The 20017-nt window shown below is 42.9% G+C and overlaps 1 protein-coding gene across 1 annotated transcript in view; it reads right to left on the bottom strand.

The window, feature by feature from the left end:
• PREP (prolyl endopeptidase) overlaps window positions 1-20017 on the bottom strand; it is a 134880-nt gene that overhangs the window by 47548 nt on the left and 67315 nt on the right. Inside the window, exons 10-12 of the mRNA XM_010856703.1 lie at window positions 16571-16762; window positions 12541-12738; window positions 5977-6080 (exon numbers count right to left, since the gene is read on the bottom strand). Of these exons, the coding sequence (XP_010855005.1) occupies window positions 5977-6080; window positions 12541-12738; window positions 16571-16762 (494 nt within the window). The remainder of the gene's footprint in view (window positions 1-5976; window positions 6081-12540; window positions 12739-16570; window positions 16763-20017) is intronic.

Below are 20017 nucleotides of genomic sequence, written 5' to 3'. Positions count from 1 at the left end.
AGGGGCAGGAGAAGGGGACGACAGAGGATGAGATGGCTGGATGGCATCACCGACTCAATGGACATGAGTTTGAGTGAATTCTGGGAGTTGGTGATGGACAGGGAGGCCTGGGGTGCTGCAGTTCATGGGGTCTCAAAGAGTCAGACACAACTGAGCGACTGAACTGAACTATAAATTACTATCAAGGTTACAAAAATCTAGACTAAAGAAAAATAAGTCCACTCCTTCTACCCCAAGGCATCTTGGTAAACCCAAAGAATCATCTAATTTTAATTTTCTAATCATCTAATTTTTCATCTAATTTTAAAAATCAGCTTCTGGTCAGTTATAAAGCAAATCACCTTTGGGATGTTCTTGATGTTTCACATGCAGTATTGTAGGTAAACCTCAGAAGCATAAAATTCCTCAGTTTAAGAGGACAGGACTCAAGGTAATACAATCTGTGTTAAATACTTGTAATCCTTACTATTTCTGTACTCTGTTGATCTAGGTTTGCTATTGCCCCATAAAATGGAATCTTCCTTCTAATTTATTCTTTTATAACATGTGGAAACTGTTGTCAACGGAGTTGATTCAGAGAATACTGAGTTCACTGTTCTTTTTCAGGTCTACAAATTTTGACTTTCACTTTAGAAGGAGAAAAGACACTCTTTCAGCTGTCAAAAATTTTTGGCTGAACACAAACGAGACACTGAGAAAGCAAAAAGTGCATTTTTGCTACACTGCATCCTTTGTCATGCCATGTTCAGCCACAGTGCAAACACTATTTTATCCACAAAAAAGAGCTGTTAGAGGCAGCCCTACTGCACAGGATGCTGAGGGCAGGACTCCTTTCTTCTTGAACTTACTGTGAAATTATGAAATTAAACTGCTACGAAAAGGTAAAGGCTCTCTGAAAGAAGAACTGTGGTGAAATTGTTCAGGAGGCCCAGCAGGGGCCTGGGGCTTACAAAAGCAGCCATCTCTCAAGGCCCAACCCAGGTTCCACCTCTCCCAGGAAGAATCCCTGGGCATCCCGGCCAGGATATCAGAGTACCGACAGAAACTTTCACCTTTCCCCTGATCGCTCTGATAACATCTTGGGGCATCTGACCTTTCAGAGCTCTGTGTCTCAGCTTTCCAGCCTGACTGCAAACTTTCCAGGGACAGTGCCTGTGTCTGGAACTTCTCTGGATTCAACAGTACCACCTGGCATTGCACATCACATAAGTATTTATTGACAGACTAAATGTTCCTATTTCTTCCCTTCAGTTTAAAATGAAGCATACTACTAATCATAAATATAGACAAGATTCTTTTCATATCCAAACCTTTGTTATTAATGTAATTTCTAATGCTCAGTATTTCCTTTTTAAAGACATGTGAACAGATGTTCTAACCAATATTAGATAGTGGTCATGTCATTCATAATAAAAAGAGGAAAAAAGATCTAGTCAGCAGCTATGATAAACCTATCTAAAACTTAATTTTTATATGTACCACAGACTGGAAGAGAAAGTTTTTCCAGGATCTGATTTTCACAATTGTATTTTCTATACAGATGAAATTTCTCCCACAGCTGTGGTCAGGCCTGGGTAAAGACTATATAGTAGCTATGTTCTGTGTATGTCAGCAAAACAGGACACTCCCATCCTACATCCCCCCACCACCATTCAAGATCTCTGGTCCTGAATGAAAGCACATCACACAAAGAACAGCCCTGTGGCTGGTTTAGCCATGTGTTTCTCTGACGCTCCTTTTTCTCTCTCCTTCACTTAGTACATCTTACAAGCTACACGACCAGTGAACATGCACGTCTGTGACCACCATTAACCGCACTGACTAACCATGCAGGGGAATCTGGGCAGCATTTGCTTCAAAATGATAATGTACATAAAATGTAAGAAGGAGTAACAATGAGCCCAGGGAATTTTCTTTTAAAATCACATACAGAATAAATACAAACACCAGGGTCATGCAAAATCAAAAGCAGCACTACCCGGAAGTAATTGAAAACAAAAAATGAATCTTTTCCCTACACCCCCAAATGCTGTGGTTTCTATTATACACTATGAGGATTTTTCCCACTCATGCACAAACCCTTCTCTAGAGCCTGCTTTTACAGGCTGGTCATTGTTGGCAACTCTGCTGAGAGCCTGATCACAATGTAAGCACAGATGTCACACTCACATTTCCTGTCAAAGCTCTGCTGTGTATACCTGGGCTAAGCCACTGCAAAATGAACTTTCAGTCTATGGTACTGTGAGATATCATAGTACATTCCAAAGCCACCTTTACCCAAAAAAAGAAATCTATTTAAATAACTCAGTGCAATATATATGATGTGTATAATCAACAAATTAAAGTCTCCTGATGGCATTATACTAGAGAGATTATACCTTCATAAAAATTATAAAAGCAATGTGTTCTCTCTAATTACTCAGTTACTATCCCCTTAAATACATCCCACGAATCTTTTCATCTTTTTTCCCTCTACTGCACTTGTACAAATAAAAGCTTCTAAGTATTTCAGTAGCTTAACGTTAGGGGAATTTTGTGATGTGGAAAGCTGCACACAGAGGACTTTGGTGCCTTTTCCAATGGCACCCGACCAGCATCTCCCGAGCATACTTCCTCCCCAGTTTAATCTGGAAATCTCAGGTTGCTGTGCCCAGGGCTGAGGGATTTCTACTCCACACAAGCATGTGCTTGGCTGTAAAGTTTTATCTTTTCCTTTATATCTGAAAACAACACATATTAGGTTGTAACTAGTTTCTTTGTGTACCATCTGTAAAGAATAGAAAAAAACAGCTACTTGAGAGGAAAAACAACTCCAACCATCCTCCCCGAGAAGCAAGAGCCACTTTCCTATAAGAAGCTGCCTTCGAGGCAGCTGTCATGATCACAGGTCCCTCCTGCCTGCCACAAACTCCACAATTACTCACTTTGGCATGAGTTGTGGGGAGCAGAAAAGAGAAATTAAAAAAAAAAAAAAAACAGAGGGGCTTCACAGCAGAGATGAAGAGAAGATGAGGGCTGAGGTGAGGGATGTCTCATGGGCAACAGTGCCCAATCCTAGAGCAGCCACGAGGGGACAGTCACTTCTCGCTGCCCGGGAACCCTTTGCATTACTGATGGGAGAGGCGCTGTCTTGCACCACACACACACACACACACACACACACACACAGACCCTCCCCCCTCCACTGCCCTGAGGATGTCCAGGCAAGGACTAGAAGCAGTTCCTGAGAAGGCCAAATGTTACAGCTGACAGGCACGCAATTTCCACACACAGAGAAAATGAAAAACAGCAAGGCATGACAGCCTAAAAGTGATGTTAAAAGTCTAATGCAAGACTAGGGTGAATTAATGAACCATACAAGCACTAGACTGGGGCTATCGGCCCCTAAAAGATCTCTCTCCAGGCAACGGCTCACCTTGAAAATGAAAGAAGCCAAACAAGCTATGGAAACCTAAAAGTCTGCCATATTACTTCTAACACTTTTTGAAAAAAAAAAAAAAAAACCTGATTACATTCTACATGAAAGCGCTAAGTCTCTCAGTCATGTCTGACTTTTTGTAACCCTATGGACTAGAGCTCACCAGGTTCCTCTGTCCATGGGATTCTCTAGGCAAGAATACTGGAGTGGGTTGCCATGCCCTTCTCCAGGGGATCTTCCCTACCCAGGGATGAAATCCAGGTCTCCTGCATTACAGGCAGATTCTTTACTGACTGAGCCCTATATGCCAGACCCTTAATATGGGCAGACCTTGGAGACACGGTAGATTCAGTTCCAGACTCCCACAGTAAAGCAAGTATCAAAATAAAGCGAGTCAGATGAATTTTCTGTTTTCCCTGTGCATAGAAAAGTTACATGTGCACATACTGTCATCTATTCAGTGTCATGTACGGTTGAGAAAGCTGGACTGTAAAGAAGGCAGAATGCCAAAGAACTGATGCCTTCAAAATGTCGTGCTGGAGAAGACTTCTGAAAGTTCCTTGGACAGCAAGGAAATCAAACCAGTCAATTTTAATGGCGATCGACCCTGAATATTCACTGGAAGGACTGATGCTGAAGCTGAAGCTCCAGTATTTTGGTCATCTGATGCACACAGACGACTTACTGGAAAAGTTCCTGATGCTGGGAAAGATCGAGGGCAGAAGGAGAAGAGGGGGTCAGAGGATGAGATGGCTGGATGGCATCACTGATGCAATGAACATGAACTTAGGCAATCTCTAGGAGATAGTGAGGGACAGGGAGGCCTGGCATGCTGCAGTTCAGGGGGTCACAGAGAGCTGGACATGACTGCACAACTAAACAACAACAATATTCAGTGTGCAACAACATTAAGTCTAAAACAACACTGTACATACCTTAAAGAATATTTAATTGCTAGAAAATGCTAACCATCATTTGAGCCTTCTGTGAGTCACAATCTTTCTTGCAATAACAACATGAAGAGCACAGATCATAACAAATATAGCAATAATGAAATAGTTTGAAATTCTACAAGAATTACCAAAATGTGACACAGACACATGAAATAGTCAAATGCTGTCGGAAAAATGGCACCAATAGATATGCTCAATGTAGAACTGCCACAAACCTTCAATTTGTAAAAAAAAAAAAAGAAACACGGTATCTGCAAAGCACAATGAAGCAAAGAACAATAAAACGAGGTATGCCTTTATATATCATCTCACACATCCTGCAGGAATTTTATCATATCATAATCCTGCAGGAATCCTGCAAAATGGGTACTATCTGTTTTACAGCTGAAAAAACTGGCAAAAAAGTTAAATGACTCATCCTATGTCAACCAAGATGTATCAATCAATACATGCAGACTTCAGGCTTCGAGCTGACAGAGCTTGAAGACAAAGGCCCTAGACCTCTATTGAGAATGCTCTCTGACTTTATAAGTACTATTTATATAGATCAAGGATCAGCAAACTTTGTCCTGGAGGGCCAAGTACTAAGCACGTTAGCCTTTGTGGGCCACAGTCTCTGCTGCACTGTTAAAGCATTAAGGCAGCCACAGACACTATGTGAACAAACATGGCTATTCTCCAAAAACCCAGAGGCCAGTATGTTGACTCCTGATATAGAAGAGGGGCTGGCAATCCGCAGCCCTGGGCCAGATTCAGCTGGCCAAACAGTTTTATCTTTGATCTAGATCTAGTCCGTCATCTAGACTTCTCTTAGACGGGTGAAGGGCAATTCACCCTGTTAAAATGATGCTCTAGTTTCACAGAAACGTTCCCAGGGTATCCAGTGCTTTTTTTTTTTTTTTTTCTAATTTTCCTTTGGAAACAACACTCTGAATCCTAACCCGGGTCTCTGTAGTCCAGGCCCCCTGGTAGGAGAGTCCTGATGAAACACCTGGTACCTGACAGGTGACTGGTCATTGCAAAGGAACAGAGTCATTTTGCATCATTTGTCAATGAGTGATTTGGTTTCTGGGAGACTCAGTACCTGTGGGCCACTGAGAAAACAAAAAAAATGGAGATTCTTAACCTGAAAGGATGGTGACCAGAGACTGAGCTTGCCGCGCATGACAATTAAACAATTAATTCATCCATTCTAATATTTTATTGAGCGCTCACCCTGTGCCAGGCAGACATACGGATGAACTTCAGACTGCAAAGACTGCCTTCTAGCACTTGAGTGAATACTTCATGTAGAGAAAATCTGTTATTACTTATCACACCACGAGACCTGAGCCAGAAAACAATCCACTTTGAAGCAAGCAGACAAACTGTGTTTCTTTGATCCCCCAGACAAGGGACTCTGGCGGAAGAGTGGCAGAATCTGTAAACTCCAAGAGGGCAGGGACCTCGCTGGGCTCAATGCCCAGAAGCAGCAGGTGTTTCCAAGTATTTGTGGCCGGTGTTGCTGTGGGTTACCTCTATAGCTGCTGACAAACTGGGGTGTGCGCAGCCTGGCCTGAAAGTCAGATTTTTAAACTCACGTTGTCAAGATAAAAAACCCCCTACCTGGACTGTCTGGTAATCGGAAGCGTCAATTCCTTTCACAGTCACCTCTCGGAAGACTCTGGGCTCCAGTTCCTCTTTGGTCAGATCACAGTGATAAATGATACCTAGAAGGAAATGGAAGTCTTAGTTCAGTCCATAAACTCACTAGATACAAGAGGGGCAAGGATCACAAAGCACAGTCACTGTAGAAAGAGACTGCAGAACAGCCTGGCATGTGGACTATGTAATGCTGCATAAGTGTTCACACTTCATCATCGCCATCACATGTGGTCTTCTTTTTTACAACAGTCACCTCTGTATCATTTTAGAAGATTCTAATGCATTCCAGGACTAAGAGCACAGGTAAAACCTAACTGCAGAAACATAACAGGTCTTTCCCGACACCAGGTCACTTAGGAGTACAGGTCAAAGAAGATGGGACACTTCATGTAGGGTTATTTCACCTGAGCAGGGATGAAGACGGAAAACTCAAATGATGTGCCCAAAGTCAACAGCCAATCGAGGTCTCTTGATGGGAACTCTGGGACTATTGCTTCCTCACACCCACCCCTCTGTGGACACAGGTGCAATCAGGGACCAAAGACAGCCTTTCAGGGGAGTCTTTCAGAGTTGCCTTTAAAGTTCTGACTATCCAAGTGCACATTACACATTGATGAATACACAATAAACTTTTAGCTATTTTAACCACTAATTAAAATTCCATTTCCTTAATTTAATGCTGCTGCTGCTGCTGCTAAGTCGCTTCAGTCGTGTCCGACTCTGTGCGACCCCATAGAGGGCAGCCCACCAGGCTCCCCTGTCCCTGGGATTTTCCAGGCAAGGATACTGGAGTGGGTTGCCTTTTCTTCCTCCAATGCATGAGAGTGAAAAGTGAAAGTGAAGTCACTCAGTTGTTCCCGACCCCATGGACTGCAGCCTACCAGGCTCCTCCATCCATGGGATTTTCCAGGCAAGAGTACTGGAGTGGGGTGCCATTGCCTTCTCTGAATTTAATGCTACTACATTCTAATATTTAATATCTAAATCAAAGGGACTTCCCTGGTGGTCCAGTAGATAAAAATTTGCCTTGCAATGCCAGGGACATAGGTTTGATCCCTGGTCCAGGAGGATCCCACATGGCGTGGAGCAACTAAGCCTGTGCACCACAACTACTGAGCTCCCACACTACAGCTACTGAAGCCTGCAGGCCCCAGAGCCTGTGCTCTGCAGTAAGAAGCCTGCGTACTGCAACTAGAGAGCAGCCCCCATTCTCCATAATGAGAGGAAGCCCAGGGGCAGCAACGAAGACCCATCACAGTCCCCAAAATAAAATAAGTAAAACTGAACAACAAAAAAGAACTAAACCAAAGAAACAATAAGTAAGATAAATCATTACTGTTTGAAAACAACAACACTGCTATCGTTTATGAAACAGAATTAGTCATCCAGAGTGGCTGGTGTGGAAACAGCCCTCCCACATAATACTTTAAACATACGCTGTCAGTATGTGAAAAATCAATTTAGAGATCCTGATACTTGCTGCAAAACCAGAAACTAAGCAGTTACTCCCACAGGGTACATTCAAACGGATTGATCATGTGATAAAATGGCAGCGTGCTTTCTTTGCAACTCCTCTGTGTATGAACTTCACTCACAGTTGCGAAACAGCACTCTGCTCCCCACTGGCAAAGAGCAATATGTTTAGATACTTTAACAAAAAGACTGTTAATCCCCATGAATGTTATCACAATTCCCATGCTTACAAATTATTTTAAGGTTTATAATATAATCATACAATGTATGATTAACACTGACAGTGGGGAGATGCCTCACAGGACTGAAGTACTGGCTTTCTTAGTCGAAGCTGTATTTGGATATTTGTTGGAATATATCCTTATACATAAAATATTTTCAGACTACATATCCGGGCATACATTCTAAATTACCAGACACACTGAGTACTGTACTTGCCCAGATAAATGTAGTCTTGAGGGCAAAGGCTATCTTCACATATATGTTAATTTTTGAAAAGCTTCATTAGTACCTGCCCCACTTCCTCAAAACACCAAAAGCATCTCCATCCTCAAAAAAAAAAAAAAATCCAAACCACCCGACAATGACAACGGGACTGCAGAACAAGCATGAACCATTTAAGCCCTGGACTCACCCCAGCATCACTGTTACCTGAGCTATAGTGAATCACAAAGGATGGGGAGCCAGGATTCCCAGCTCTAACCACCAACCAGTTCCTGGGGCAGTGCCCTGAGATAAGTCACCAAAGTACTAGAATGAAATTTCTCAAGTGAAAGACAGTGAGTAGGAAACACACTCTAAATGCCTGTTTATCTAGAAAAATCAAGACATCAAAGCCTATAGTAGAAGGATGAAATTATACAACATGGGCTGGCTCCTGTTGGGAGAAAGGGTGCCAAGTGCCTGATCTCTGTTCTTCTGTTTGGGGCAGAAGTGGCACTTTGGAGGAGGCTGGGTTACACCTAAAGGTACCAGTGCTTACTATACTTGATGGACATTTTCTATTTTCAGATCCATCTGGGTCAGTCCAGGTGAGCCCACTGCAGAATCACGTTGTAACGTGAATCCCTATAGCCTAATGATGTTTTGTGTCCTGTCTCAATTGGTTTGCTAAGTATAACAATCCAGTATCAGATTGGAGAAAACATCCTAGAGTCATGAACCAGAGAGGATTGGTTAGGTGATCTCTAGGGAATAATTTCAAAGTTTAAGGGCAAAAGAGAACCAAATTCGGAAGTTCTTTAAGACCGGAGGAGATGTCTTGGACTTGAGGAGATGGGTCTCCTGATGAAAACAGCGCTTTAACAAGGCTATTCTAGCAAAAGGAAAGAGGGAGGGGTAATCAGTTCAGATATTCCTGCTATAATTGGAAATAAATGTAAGGAGATGAAAGAGATGGGAGTTAAAAGGAAGGGACAATTCTAGGAGAAACTGCAAAAGGATCAACAGAGGAATCTGGAAATCTGTATATGCAAAGAAAAGGCAAAAGAACTTGGCAAAGATGACCCATGTAGACACTGTTTCATCCAATTACAGGTCGGGTTTTAAGGATATTAAAATTAAAAAAACACAAACAAAAACAAGTCTCTTCAAATGTTTTTGCCCTCTTTGATCATTTATCCAAAGGAGTTGAAAATGTGTCCACACAAGAACCTGTACACAGATATTCAGAGCAGTTTTATCCATGACTGCCAAAAGTTGGAGGCAACCAAGATGCCCTTCAGAAGGTGAATGCGTAAGTAAATGGTGGAACATCCAAACAATGGAGTATTACAAAAAATAAATAACCAAATAGTAATAGCAAAAAATAAATAAGCCATTAAGCCATGCAACAACCTTAAATGCATATTACTAAGCTAAGGAGCCAATCTGAAAAGTCTATATAATCTATTAATATGATTCCAATTATAGGTCATTCTGGAAAAGACAAAGCTATGGAGACAGTAAAAAGATCAGTGGTTGCCAGGGGCTAGGGGGAGAAGGGATGAAAAGGGCAGAGTGCACAGACTTTTTAGGGTACTGAAATTACTCTGCATGACACCATAAAAGCACATACTGATGGATATAGGTCATCATTCATTTCTCCACACTCAGAATGTACAACGCCAAGAGTGAGTCCTAAGGTAAGTTATGGACTTTGAGCAATTGTGATGTGTCAATGCAGGTCCATCAACGGTAGCAACTGTATCACTGGAGTAGGGGATGTTGATAACAGGGGAGGCAGTGCATGTGTAGGGACAGGGAGTACACAGGAAATCTCTGTCCCCTTCCTTCAACATTGCTACGGACCTAAATCTGCTCTTATAACATTTTTATGCTTTTCCCAAAGAGTCTGGGAAAGCTTCTTTTATTTCTTCTCCCTGTTTCTCAGAACCATGCAACTGGGATGGCTGTACTGGATTGCTACAACACACAGAAGTCTGGAGTGAGCCTTAGACAACCCTCTCAGGTCCCATGAATACAGCATCACTTGGCTCAACCACTAAATGGTTTGAGCCGCAGGGAATAAGTGCATTGTGCTCCAAACTGCCTTGGTTGCCTGTTTCCCTCCAAGTGCAGTCACAACTCTCCTAGAATTGCCCCTTCCTTTTAACTCCCATCTCTTTCACCTCCTTACATTTATTTCCAATTATAGCAGGAATATCTGAACTGACTGCCCCTCCCTCTTTCCTTTTGCTAGAATAACCTTGTTAAAGCACTGTTTTCATTAGAAGACCCATCTTCTCAAGTCCAAGACATCTCCTCAGGTCTTAAGGAACTTCCGAATTCGGTTCTCTTTTGCCCTTAAACTCTGAAATTATTCCCTAGAGATCACCTATCCAATCCTCTCTGATTAATGACTCTAGGATGTTTTCTCCAATCTGATACCCGATTCTTATACTTAGCAAACCAATTGAGACAAGGACACAAAACATTATTAGGCTGTAAGAATTCACCTTACAACGTGGGCCTGTTTTCTTCCAAATGGCTTTGCTCAAGACATGTCTTCACCATGTATTCCCATGGGAAGCAGAGTCAGCAGGTGTACACCTGCCAGATGTACAGGTGTCCACAGCAGTCGGCGCAGCAGGTGCTTTCGGCCCTGGAGCTTGATTTATAATTTAGTGTCTGTCGTTTACTGCAGCAGTGGACAGTCAACCTTCGGAGACCAGTGCAAGACAGCCTTTGAAAAGCAGACATGCATGTACACGGATGTGTACATATGTACACACTGACCATTTCCTGCTTTCAGGGAATCTAGTTTAATTATTTATTTTTACATTTGGTTCAGAAGGTCTGAGCCTAGAAGCCCTGTTCTCTGATTTTAGGTATCAGATTACATTAAGGAAAGAAAAGACAAGGCTGGAGGCAAAACAAATTAGGAAAAGACGAAGGAGAAGAAGAAAGCATTGCAGAGACAGACAAAGCTAGCTCAGGAGCTGCCTGCTGGTACAGAATCAGGAACACACTTCTCGTTCCAGACTTCACGGCCAGAGTCACAGACAATATTTCAGTGCTTGGCACAGAGCCCATCGTTCTGTGCTAGGACAATGAGCCCTTTCATCTTCGGGTAATGATGAACTTGTCCCTGAAATAAATGGCCACACGGGTCACTGAAGGTGGTTTACAGGCCTCTGGAGACTCTGGCTTTTATGAAGAGCAGGTGAGTCAGCCTTGCTCCGTTCTCCTTGTTGCTCATTATCCATTAAAACTGTTTAAAGGCTATGAGGTTTTCCAAAGTTCAATTTCTGGAACCAGTGTAAGTTGAGGAAAGCAGTGCAGACCCCGCAGCACTGGGCTGAGAGGAGGAAAGCAATTTTCCTTGGTTCCTGTCCACTGGCTGCCACTGTGCTCCAGGCTCTGGGGAGGAGCGGTGAGGAGCAGCACACCCTGACGCGAGGCTCCTGACCTGTCAGTGCAGGGCTCCTGGCCCTGGTTTCCCATCTTTGTGAGATCCTCTGAAAGGTGCGTGGGTGAGTAAAGATTCCTAGGTGTCCCAGATGGACCATCAGACCTATGTACAGAACATTATTCTTTTGATTTAATAACCCCGACAGCAACCTGCCGTGACGGTTAAGATTCCTTAAAGACTGCCTGTTCTGTGACTCTGAGGTACACACAAAGAAGTGGATCAGCCATCACTGTCATCTGCCAAACCCTGGGAGGAGGACAAAGTCATTTCTACTCTTGCTCGGCTCTCCCCTATATCTGCTTTATTTGCCAAGAATCAAACGACCGCAACAAAACTGGCTAGGACAAAAAGGATGATGAAGGAGCTTGAAAAACAAATAAGGAACGTGCAGACATTTCTTCAGCCAGATTGCTTTCAGGATAAGGTCTGCCCAGTCAACTGCAAATTGCCAACTGGCCAGGCTCCTGGGACAAATCAGGGTGTTAGAGCTTTGGCTATAACAGAAATGCTGAATGCAGCCAAGTGCAGAAACAGGAAAAAACCCAAATAAGCAAAGTGAGTGTGAAAAAGCCTAAAAAAAAAAAAAGTATGAAGAGTTATGTTTACTTTGGGGAAAATTAACTGATGCCACAAAATTGCAAATGTTTTCTTCCTTTTCTACTAGAACCAAGTAACAAGTTTTTTTTTCCCCCTCCATATGATGTAAGATTATACTTTTAGAATTTTAATTTAATCCAGCTTAACAAAAGCGGAATGTAGTCTCAGTTTTAAAACAGCTTTTAAATGTCAGATGTGACTACAGATTTTTTTTTTAACACTTTTAGTTATCTGTGCTGTGTGTGTTTTGATATATATAGACTAAAGGCTGAATCTACCGTTTTACTTGTTCATACCGATTTTTCAAATCAACCTAAAACAACAGTTGGTCCTGTCCCCAGAAGACAGACTCAGGATATAAGATTAATGAGAGTGCAGTTTTAGGTGTTCATGTTTCCCTTTGTTCTGAGTGTCCGTTTTACCTGTTTATATTAAGTAATGCTGGCTGTAACACAGCCCATGTGATTTTCAATATAACATGGAGTCATATTTCAGTTTATCAAAAGAAACCCAAACGGGAGTGTGATTTTTAAACTGGACCATGTTGGTGAAAAGACTCTCACCTGGAGATAAAAAGGAAGTAAACTGATAGAAGATCTCGGTGTCCTTCTTCTGACCGCTGTAGCCCACGACGCTGCCGACCTCCAGCGGGAAGGTCTTGAGGAGAGCACCAGTGGCCAGGTCGTGAAGCTGCAGGGTGTTCTTTACGTCGTGCAGGTAGCACAGCACCAAGAAGTTGGACCTGACGCAAGCCACCCACTCTGAAAAGATAAGGACACATAAAACCTAATGTGGCTTTGAAAATTAGCCAAAAACACACTCATTTAGCCGAACGACAGTTCTGGGGCTCTACACCGTGCTCTGCAGCACTGAGACTGGCTGAGTGATTTTATCATTGGCTTTAATCATTCGCTGCGTTTTCGGCACATCCCTCTAATAAATCACTGCCAACGTCAGGTCCAGAGGTGCTGACACATTCTCCACCTGGGACCAGGAGCCTTTGATGATCTCAATAACGTGTGTAATACAAATGACCCTGCTGCCCTATTTTGTGTCCAGTATCATGTTACAGGAGGTGCAGATGGAAAACAACAAAACCTGAGTCATGCTCCTCATCTGCCAAGATTGTTTATTCAATAAGAATGTACCAAACCCTTGCTTGACATGTGCTTGGCACCCTGCAAGGGCTGGACAGACCAGCAAGGAGATGAGGTCACTTCTGCCCTTGAGACACAATCACATAAAAATATAAGTAGTAATGGGTAAACAAAGGTGAGTGAGTGACTGAGATTCAAAACAAGTGGGAGCCCTTGAGCAAGTGCTGAGTTACATCTGGGGGACAGTGAAGGTGGGGGTGCCTGGGTGGTGTTGGGGACAAGGCAGCTCTCTGTCGGGCGTGAAGGTGGGAAAACACAACTCAAGGAACGAAGGTGAGACTGGGGATAAGAAGAGAGAAAAGGAATATGAATGAACCAGGAAGGGCGAATGAACCAGGAGTGAAGCAGGAAGGGAGGAAGACTGGGAAGGAAAATGAGTGAGAAGCCCATTTTCAAGAAGAAAACCATTGTCCCTTTTGGGGGTTAGTGGGGTTGGTGGTGGGAGGTCTGATGGGGGTCTGGTGAGCTGGGCGGGGGAACTTTAGTTCTGACTCGGTCATTACTGCGGAGCTACTGTTGGACAAAAGGGTGACAGCAGTGACGGATGCATGCATCCCATGGCTGACCAGAGAACCACGGAGTACGTGGAGGGTGGAGAAGAGCCCGGAACCCCAAGAAGCCAAGCAGAGCCCCACATGGAGCTGGGGCTAAAGTCTGGAGAAGGGTAGCCAAGAAACGAAGGGCATCTCCAGGAAGAGTCACCAGGCCTCGGTGAGGAGGGGGAATCTGAGAGTGAGGCAGAGACAGGAGTTCCGCCCCTCCCTTCCGGTGCCCAGGCTGCAGCTTCAGTGTTGTGTTGTCAGTGATGGAGCTGGGAGAGCGGAGGTAAGCGAGCAGAGGAGGAAGTGGAGGGGGCAGGCCTGAGCACAAGCCACCGTGCTCTGGACAAGATCGGCCAGCGACAAGAACAGGCCATCCAGAGAGACAGGCTGTGGGAAATGCAAGCCAGCACAGGGCTGTTGGGAGCAGCTCAGGAATGTGGAAAAGATGAGCCTTTCCTGGTTTTCATGGTATGGAGCAGGGCAAGGGGCTTTTAATGCTGCTTATGTTTATAACCCAGGAAACTAGCAGCTCACACATATGACATTATCAATGCTCAACAAGACACGGGCCAGAGGGAGCTCTGAGGGCCACCAGGGACCCCCAGTCTCATCAGGTTCTGTAGGTTCCTACTGCAAACTTATCAAGTCAGGATATAAAAAACAACTATTACACCTAAAAGTCATTTGCTCATCTGCCAGTATGATTTTTTTACAGTACTTCAATCAAGCAATGCATTTCATGTGGCTTTAATGTTTCAAAGAAAGGGGGGGGGAGGAAGTAAATTATTTCTGTCAAAAAAATAATCAATCTGTGTTAACTACGAGTACATCAGGATTCTAAAACAGACAAAGGGAATAAAAAAAGGACAAGGTGATTTGTAGACTGTCGTTAATAAAAGCTCTGACTTAACAGCTGTACTTTATGATTCATCTCTAGTTTTTATTCTCAGTAGGGCATTCTGTGCTAATGATATATTGCAAATTTACCTGTGCTTCTCTTTGAATTGACGAGTTCTAGTGAATATTGAAGGTTTCCCCTTTCCAGTGTAAAGAACTTATAACCTTTCAGAGGGAAGGTTATAAAAATACATCACCACTCCCACAAATCTCCGAGCATTGATTTGCATTTCATTAGATCTGCAGGTGAGACAGGATTGTCACCTTAAGGTATAGTTAAAACTGCTTTGGCGGGTGGGTGGGTGGGCTTTAAAAAGCAGAAAATTCACATGTCTTGGGAAATATTTGCATTTCTGATGGTTCCATACAAGAGAATCACTGCTCCAACCTGACTTTCACCTGAAAAGCGCCCAGGGCACTCTTCACAAAGACTTGTGCCACCGTCTCCTTTGGACCCACCAAGGCCCGAGGGGCCCTCTGGTGGCAATTAAGAAGTGCGCACCAAGAGCTGGATCTTACCACCTCTGGAGGGGATATTCTGTCTCAGTTTGCACAGAAGCCAAAGTCGCTGCAAACCGGTTTCCTCACATGAAGATGTTAACGGAGAGGGCAGGAAACCTGTTCTAAGATTCTCGGGTCCTTCATCCAACATATGAGGTTCAGAGACTGAACAGAAGGTTTTGAGGAGACAGATGAACAGGCTTCCTTGGAAAGAACCCCTGTCCTGTTGTTAAGTCCCCTCCCCACCAGGAGAACTCAGCTGAGAGAGATAGAGCACTGATGCCTAATCCAAGCTGAAAAGCAGCTATGGACAGAGAAGAGCCTGGGATGAGCTGCGGTCCTGGGCTGCAGATAGGGGCTGAGTAGGTAAGGGCACGGACAGGGCTGTCTTGGGTCCCATCTGATAGGACTGCCCAAGGTGTAGGCCTCCATACAGAAGCGGGTGGATGGGTGAGGCAGGTGTCCAGGGGCACAGGGGAGCGCATGAGTGAAGCACTTCCTGAGACTCAGCTGTAATTGTGTGCCCACCTCCTGCTCTACAAGCCAGGCCAGGTGGAACTATATACAGGCACAGAGCATGCTGCCTTGAGCCAGGGAGGAAGGGTCCTTACTTTTCCAGGATGAGCACCTGGATCTGACTCCAGTAGATGTGCTTCGAGTCACTGAAAAACCCATGTCAGGACGGCTTCGTCTGACACAGGGCCACTCTGCCGTTTTCACAAAGAATTATTTTCCTGATTATACACCTTATACCTTCACTTGGAATGGCCCTAGATTTTATTCCTATTCAACCCATCAAAAGTTCACCTCCACAAGCAAACTCTTCCTTAGCTTGAGGTATTCGACTCCCCTTTTGTGTCAAAAACTGTAGCAAAATTAGTGAGTTTCATTTTAAGTCAAATCCAGCTTTCAGGCAATAAGTAACTTATAAAGCAGTATATCGTCTTTGGAAAATCACTGAGAAAATGAATAAACGGGAATTTAAAGGGGTTGTGAAACATGATGGACTCAGAAGTGATGCTCTTAAGACGTTATTGTAGCACAGTGCACACAGCAGCAAGAGCAATGGATCTCAATTAAATCTGACAATAATCTCTCTTCTCTTCTATAAATCCAGCCTAAGACCTAAAATAGATATAAAATGAACAGCCAACGTTATTCCAAAGCTAAAAACTACGGATTCTGAATCCAAGTAGTTTAAAAAAATTTAAACATTAGCACTTATTATCAGATAATAGCTACACAAAGACAGCCGATACTTAATAATAAAGCTCCGCCTTTGAAGGTCTGGATTCATACTTTCACAATTTTTATGAAGATCCCATACAATACTGTGCTAATTATAAAACACTTGGCTGCTCCATTAAGACTTTTCAGGATCATAAGTTGAAGGTTTTTTACCTTGTAACCGGTTACCAGAGAATGAGAGATACACCGATGTCATGACATTCTTACCAGAAACAAAAGCGCAACCTTCAAGCAGCACGTACTCTTACCTAAGACATCTTTCTCGTGCTCAGGAACCAGCACCTTCCACCTGGACTCCTCGGGGTCCGTGAAGTCAATGTTGATCAGGCGGTAGTTAGGAGAATGGCGATTTGTCTTGAACGTGAAAACCGTGCCCTCGTTGGTCACGTAGTCATACTCTCCTTCGAAGTTGTCGATCAGCTTCACCCACTTCAGGATTCCTGGTGAGAGACCAAGCACCTCCGTCACCTCTCTGGGGTTTGAAGTGGTGTGGTTTGTGTGTAGGGAGGGGACAGATCTTTTCTGTCTACAAAACACAAGGCAGAAACAATGTTTGGAAGATCTAAGGCACGAGACAGAGCGAGGATGACTGTGGGTGAATTTTAAGGTTTCCAAAAACCTCAAAGGAAGTTTTTCCGGAAAAGCCTGGCAATGAAGATGAGTGGCAGATTCTCTGTCCAAGGAATCTGTCTGAATCCCTGTAATCCAGAACATCCTCTTCTAAGTGGGTCTCAAATCTAAGCACGTCTTTCTACCCCCACTGCCATCACTCCACCCCAAGTTTTCCTTCCCTCTGGTTACGAGCTCACAACTGAGGAATACTGCATCTCCCCAAGGGACTCCTGGAAGTGTCTGCAGACCCTGCGGTGGTTACAACTTGGAAAGTGACAGGACGGCCGCTACTCTCTGCCTCTATCTAGTGGGTAGAGGCCAGAGATGTTGTTTCAAGATACAGAATAGCGGCCTGGACAAAGAGTCAGCCATCCCTGAATGTCAAGCGTGCATAGCTGGGAAATCCTGGTCTGCAGCATCAGCTTTCTGCCTGGTATTCCCACCACAATGTCTTAATATCTTACACTGGTCCCAGTTGGTACCCTTCTTAGAAATCTCCCCATGGCTCTCTGAATAAAATCCAAATTCCTTCTTATGGTCTCCATGGTCCTGCATGTTAGACGCCTTGCCACTGAGCCAACCTCAGATGCTCCAACTTGTGCCTCACCTGGTCCTCCGGCAACACTGGCCTTTGGCAGGCTCCTTACGACATGCTTCACCTCAGAGCCTATTGAACACTGCCTTGCCTGCCAGACCCGCTCACAAATCATTTCTTCACAGCACTTCTCTCAAGATATACACAGCTGACCCTTGAGCAACACTGGCTCGAACTGCATGGGTTCATTTAAAGGAGGGTTTTTTCCAAAGGTAAATACTGCAGTACTTAATACAGGATCTGTGGTTGGCTGAATTCATGGATGCAGAGGGATCATGTATCCAGGGGGCTGACTATAAGTTCCACGTGGCTCAAGGGTCAACTGTACCTAATATGCTTGTTTATAATTTGTCTTTTTTTTTTTATTCACTGTTAGATATTCAGCACCCAAATAGAATGGCACCTTCAAAGGTACAAAATAAAACTGGTGTTGAATGCAAGGGGGACACTTTCCAATCCTTCTGTTGTAAGAACTAGTCTGCTGAAAGGTCATCACTGCAAAGAAATCTTAAATGCATCCACCATCATCATCATTTAAATGGCTTACTAAATGCCACTTTAATATAAAAAAAATCCACTGGGAAGACATCTGGTTCATAACATATCAGACATAAATATTCAGAGGACATCTCAAAGATTTTATAAATGAGAAAGCTCTATGACTTCTAAACTGCTCAAAGGCAAGCCAGACCTTAACTATTCTCCAGTGAATCTCCTACCTTTAATTTCACAGTGAAACTGCTACATTAATTTGGATAGTTCATTTACATTCCTGGCGATTTTACATTCATTATCTAATTCATCTCCATAACACAACATCTTTATATAATTTGTTGTTGAATTAAATTAATCAGGGAAAATATAATCCCATGGTAGTGTTTCAGTTACACATAACAGGATTAAAACCCCAGCTCCAACCAGTATTTAGCCGCATGACCTTGAACAAACTCTTTATCCTTTGCTGAGCCTCACATTCTCAACTATTGAGAAACAGTAAGCAAATGAGAAAGTTATTATAAAGTAACTAGTAATACTCACCCCACAACAAATATTATTTTAAAATAAACTATGGGAATTAAAAATAATAAGATAGGCAGTTAAAAAAAAAGTTAGCTTTCCCACATATCAGTAATACCTGCTGGAAAACAGTGGGGGCAGCGGGGGACCTCATTTACATTAGAAGCAAAATTAATGAAATACTTAGGAATGCACTTAACAAGAAACGTGGACTCTATGAGAAAAACTCTAAAATTTTTCTGAAGAATCTTAAAAAACAATAAAACAAAACCTAGTGACTGGAAACATATACCATATTCCTTGATGGGAAGACTTACTATTTCAAAGATGCAAATAATTCCAGAAGAAATCTATAAACTTAACACAATTCCAAATGCTTCTTAGGGGATTTGACAATACTGTTTAAAGTTCATCTGGAAGAATAAGCACTTAAGTACAATGGATATATTTTTAATGACAAAACAAGAAAGAACTTCTTGTACTATGATGGCCTGAGCAAGCCCTCTACTGCTTGAAGGTAATTATTATCCTTTTATGGTAATCAGTTTCTTATTTGTCTTTGTTCACTTTTTGCCTTAACACGCAGCCATGAACACTATAGTCTAATTTTGCCTCATTTTTACATTTCTAATATAATGAAACCATACAACATGGATTTTTTGAGTCTGATTTCTTTCTATTTTTGGTGTCTGATCTGACAGTGTCTTTGTAAGATTATTTATCCTCTGGTTATCATTATTGACTTCTGGTTAAATCCTACTGTATACAAAGAACACACTCTATGATTTCAATCTTTTTAAAATTGTTGACAAAAATTTGTGGCCTAATTTTTCTTAAGTGACTTTAGAATGTTTATATGACTGAAAAGAATGTATATTTTTCAGATTTTTGCTGTGATATGCTAAGTTGCTGTTGCTGTTTACAAAATGAAGCAGGGCAAAAGCTAACAGAGTCTTGTCAAGAGAATGCACTTGGTCAGACCAAACCCACTTTTCCAACAACCCAAGAGATGGCTCTACATAGGGGCATCACCAGGTGGTCAATACCAAAATCAGACTGATTATGCTCTTTGCAGCCAAAGATGGAGAAGTTCTATACAGTCAGTAAAAACAAGACCAGGAGCTGACTATGGCTCAGATCATGAGCTCCTTATTGCAAAATTTACACTTAAATTGAAGAAAGCAGAGGAAACCACTGGGTCATTCAAGAACAACCTAAATCAAATCCCTTATGACTATACAGTGGAAGTGACTGATATTCAATGGATTAGATCTGGTAGAGAGAGTACCTGAAGAACTATGGATGGAAGTTTGTAACACTGAACAGGAGGTGGTGACCAAAACCATCCCAAAGAAAAAGAAATGCAAGACTGAAAAGTGGTTGCCTGAGGAAGCTTCACAAATAGCTCAGGGAAGAAGAGAAGTGAAAGGCAAGGGGAAAAGGGAAAGATATGCCCAAAGGAATGCAGAGT

This window comes from Bison bison, unplaced genomic scaffold, assembly GCF_000754665.1.
Source record: "Bison bison bison isolate TAMUID 2011002044 unplaced genomic scaffold, Bison_UMD1.0 scf7180017864373, whole genome shotgun sequence".
Lineage (NCBI taxonomy): Eukaryota > Metazoa > Chordata > Mammalia > Artiodactyla > Bovidae > Bison > Bison bison.
The sequence above is the reverse complement of the archived record's forward strand: the minus strand, read 5'-3'. Positions and strand labels throughout refer to the sequence as shown.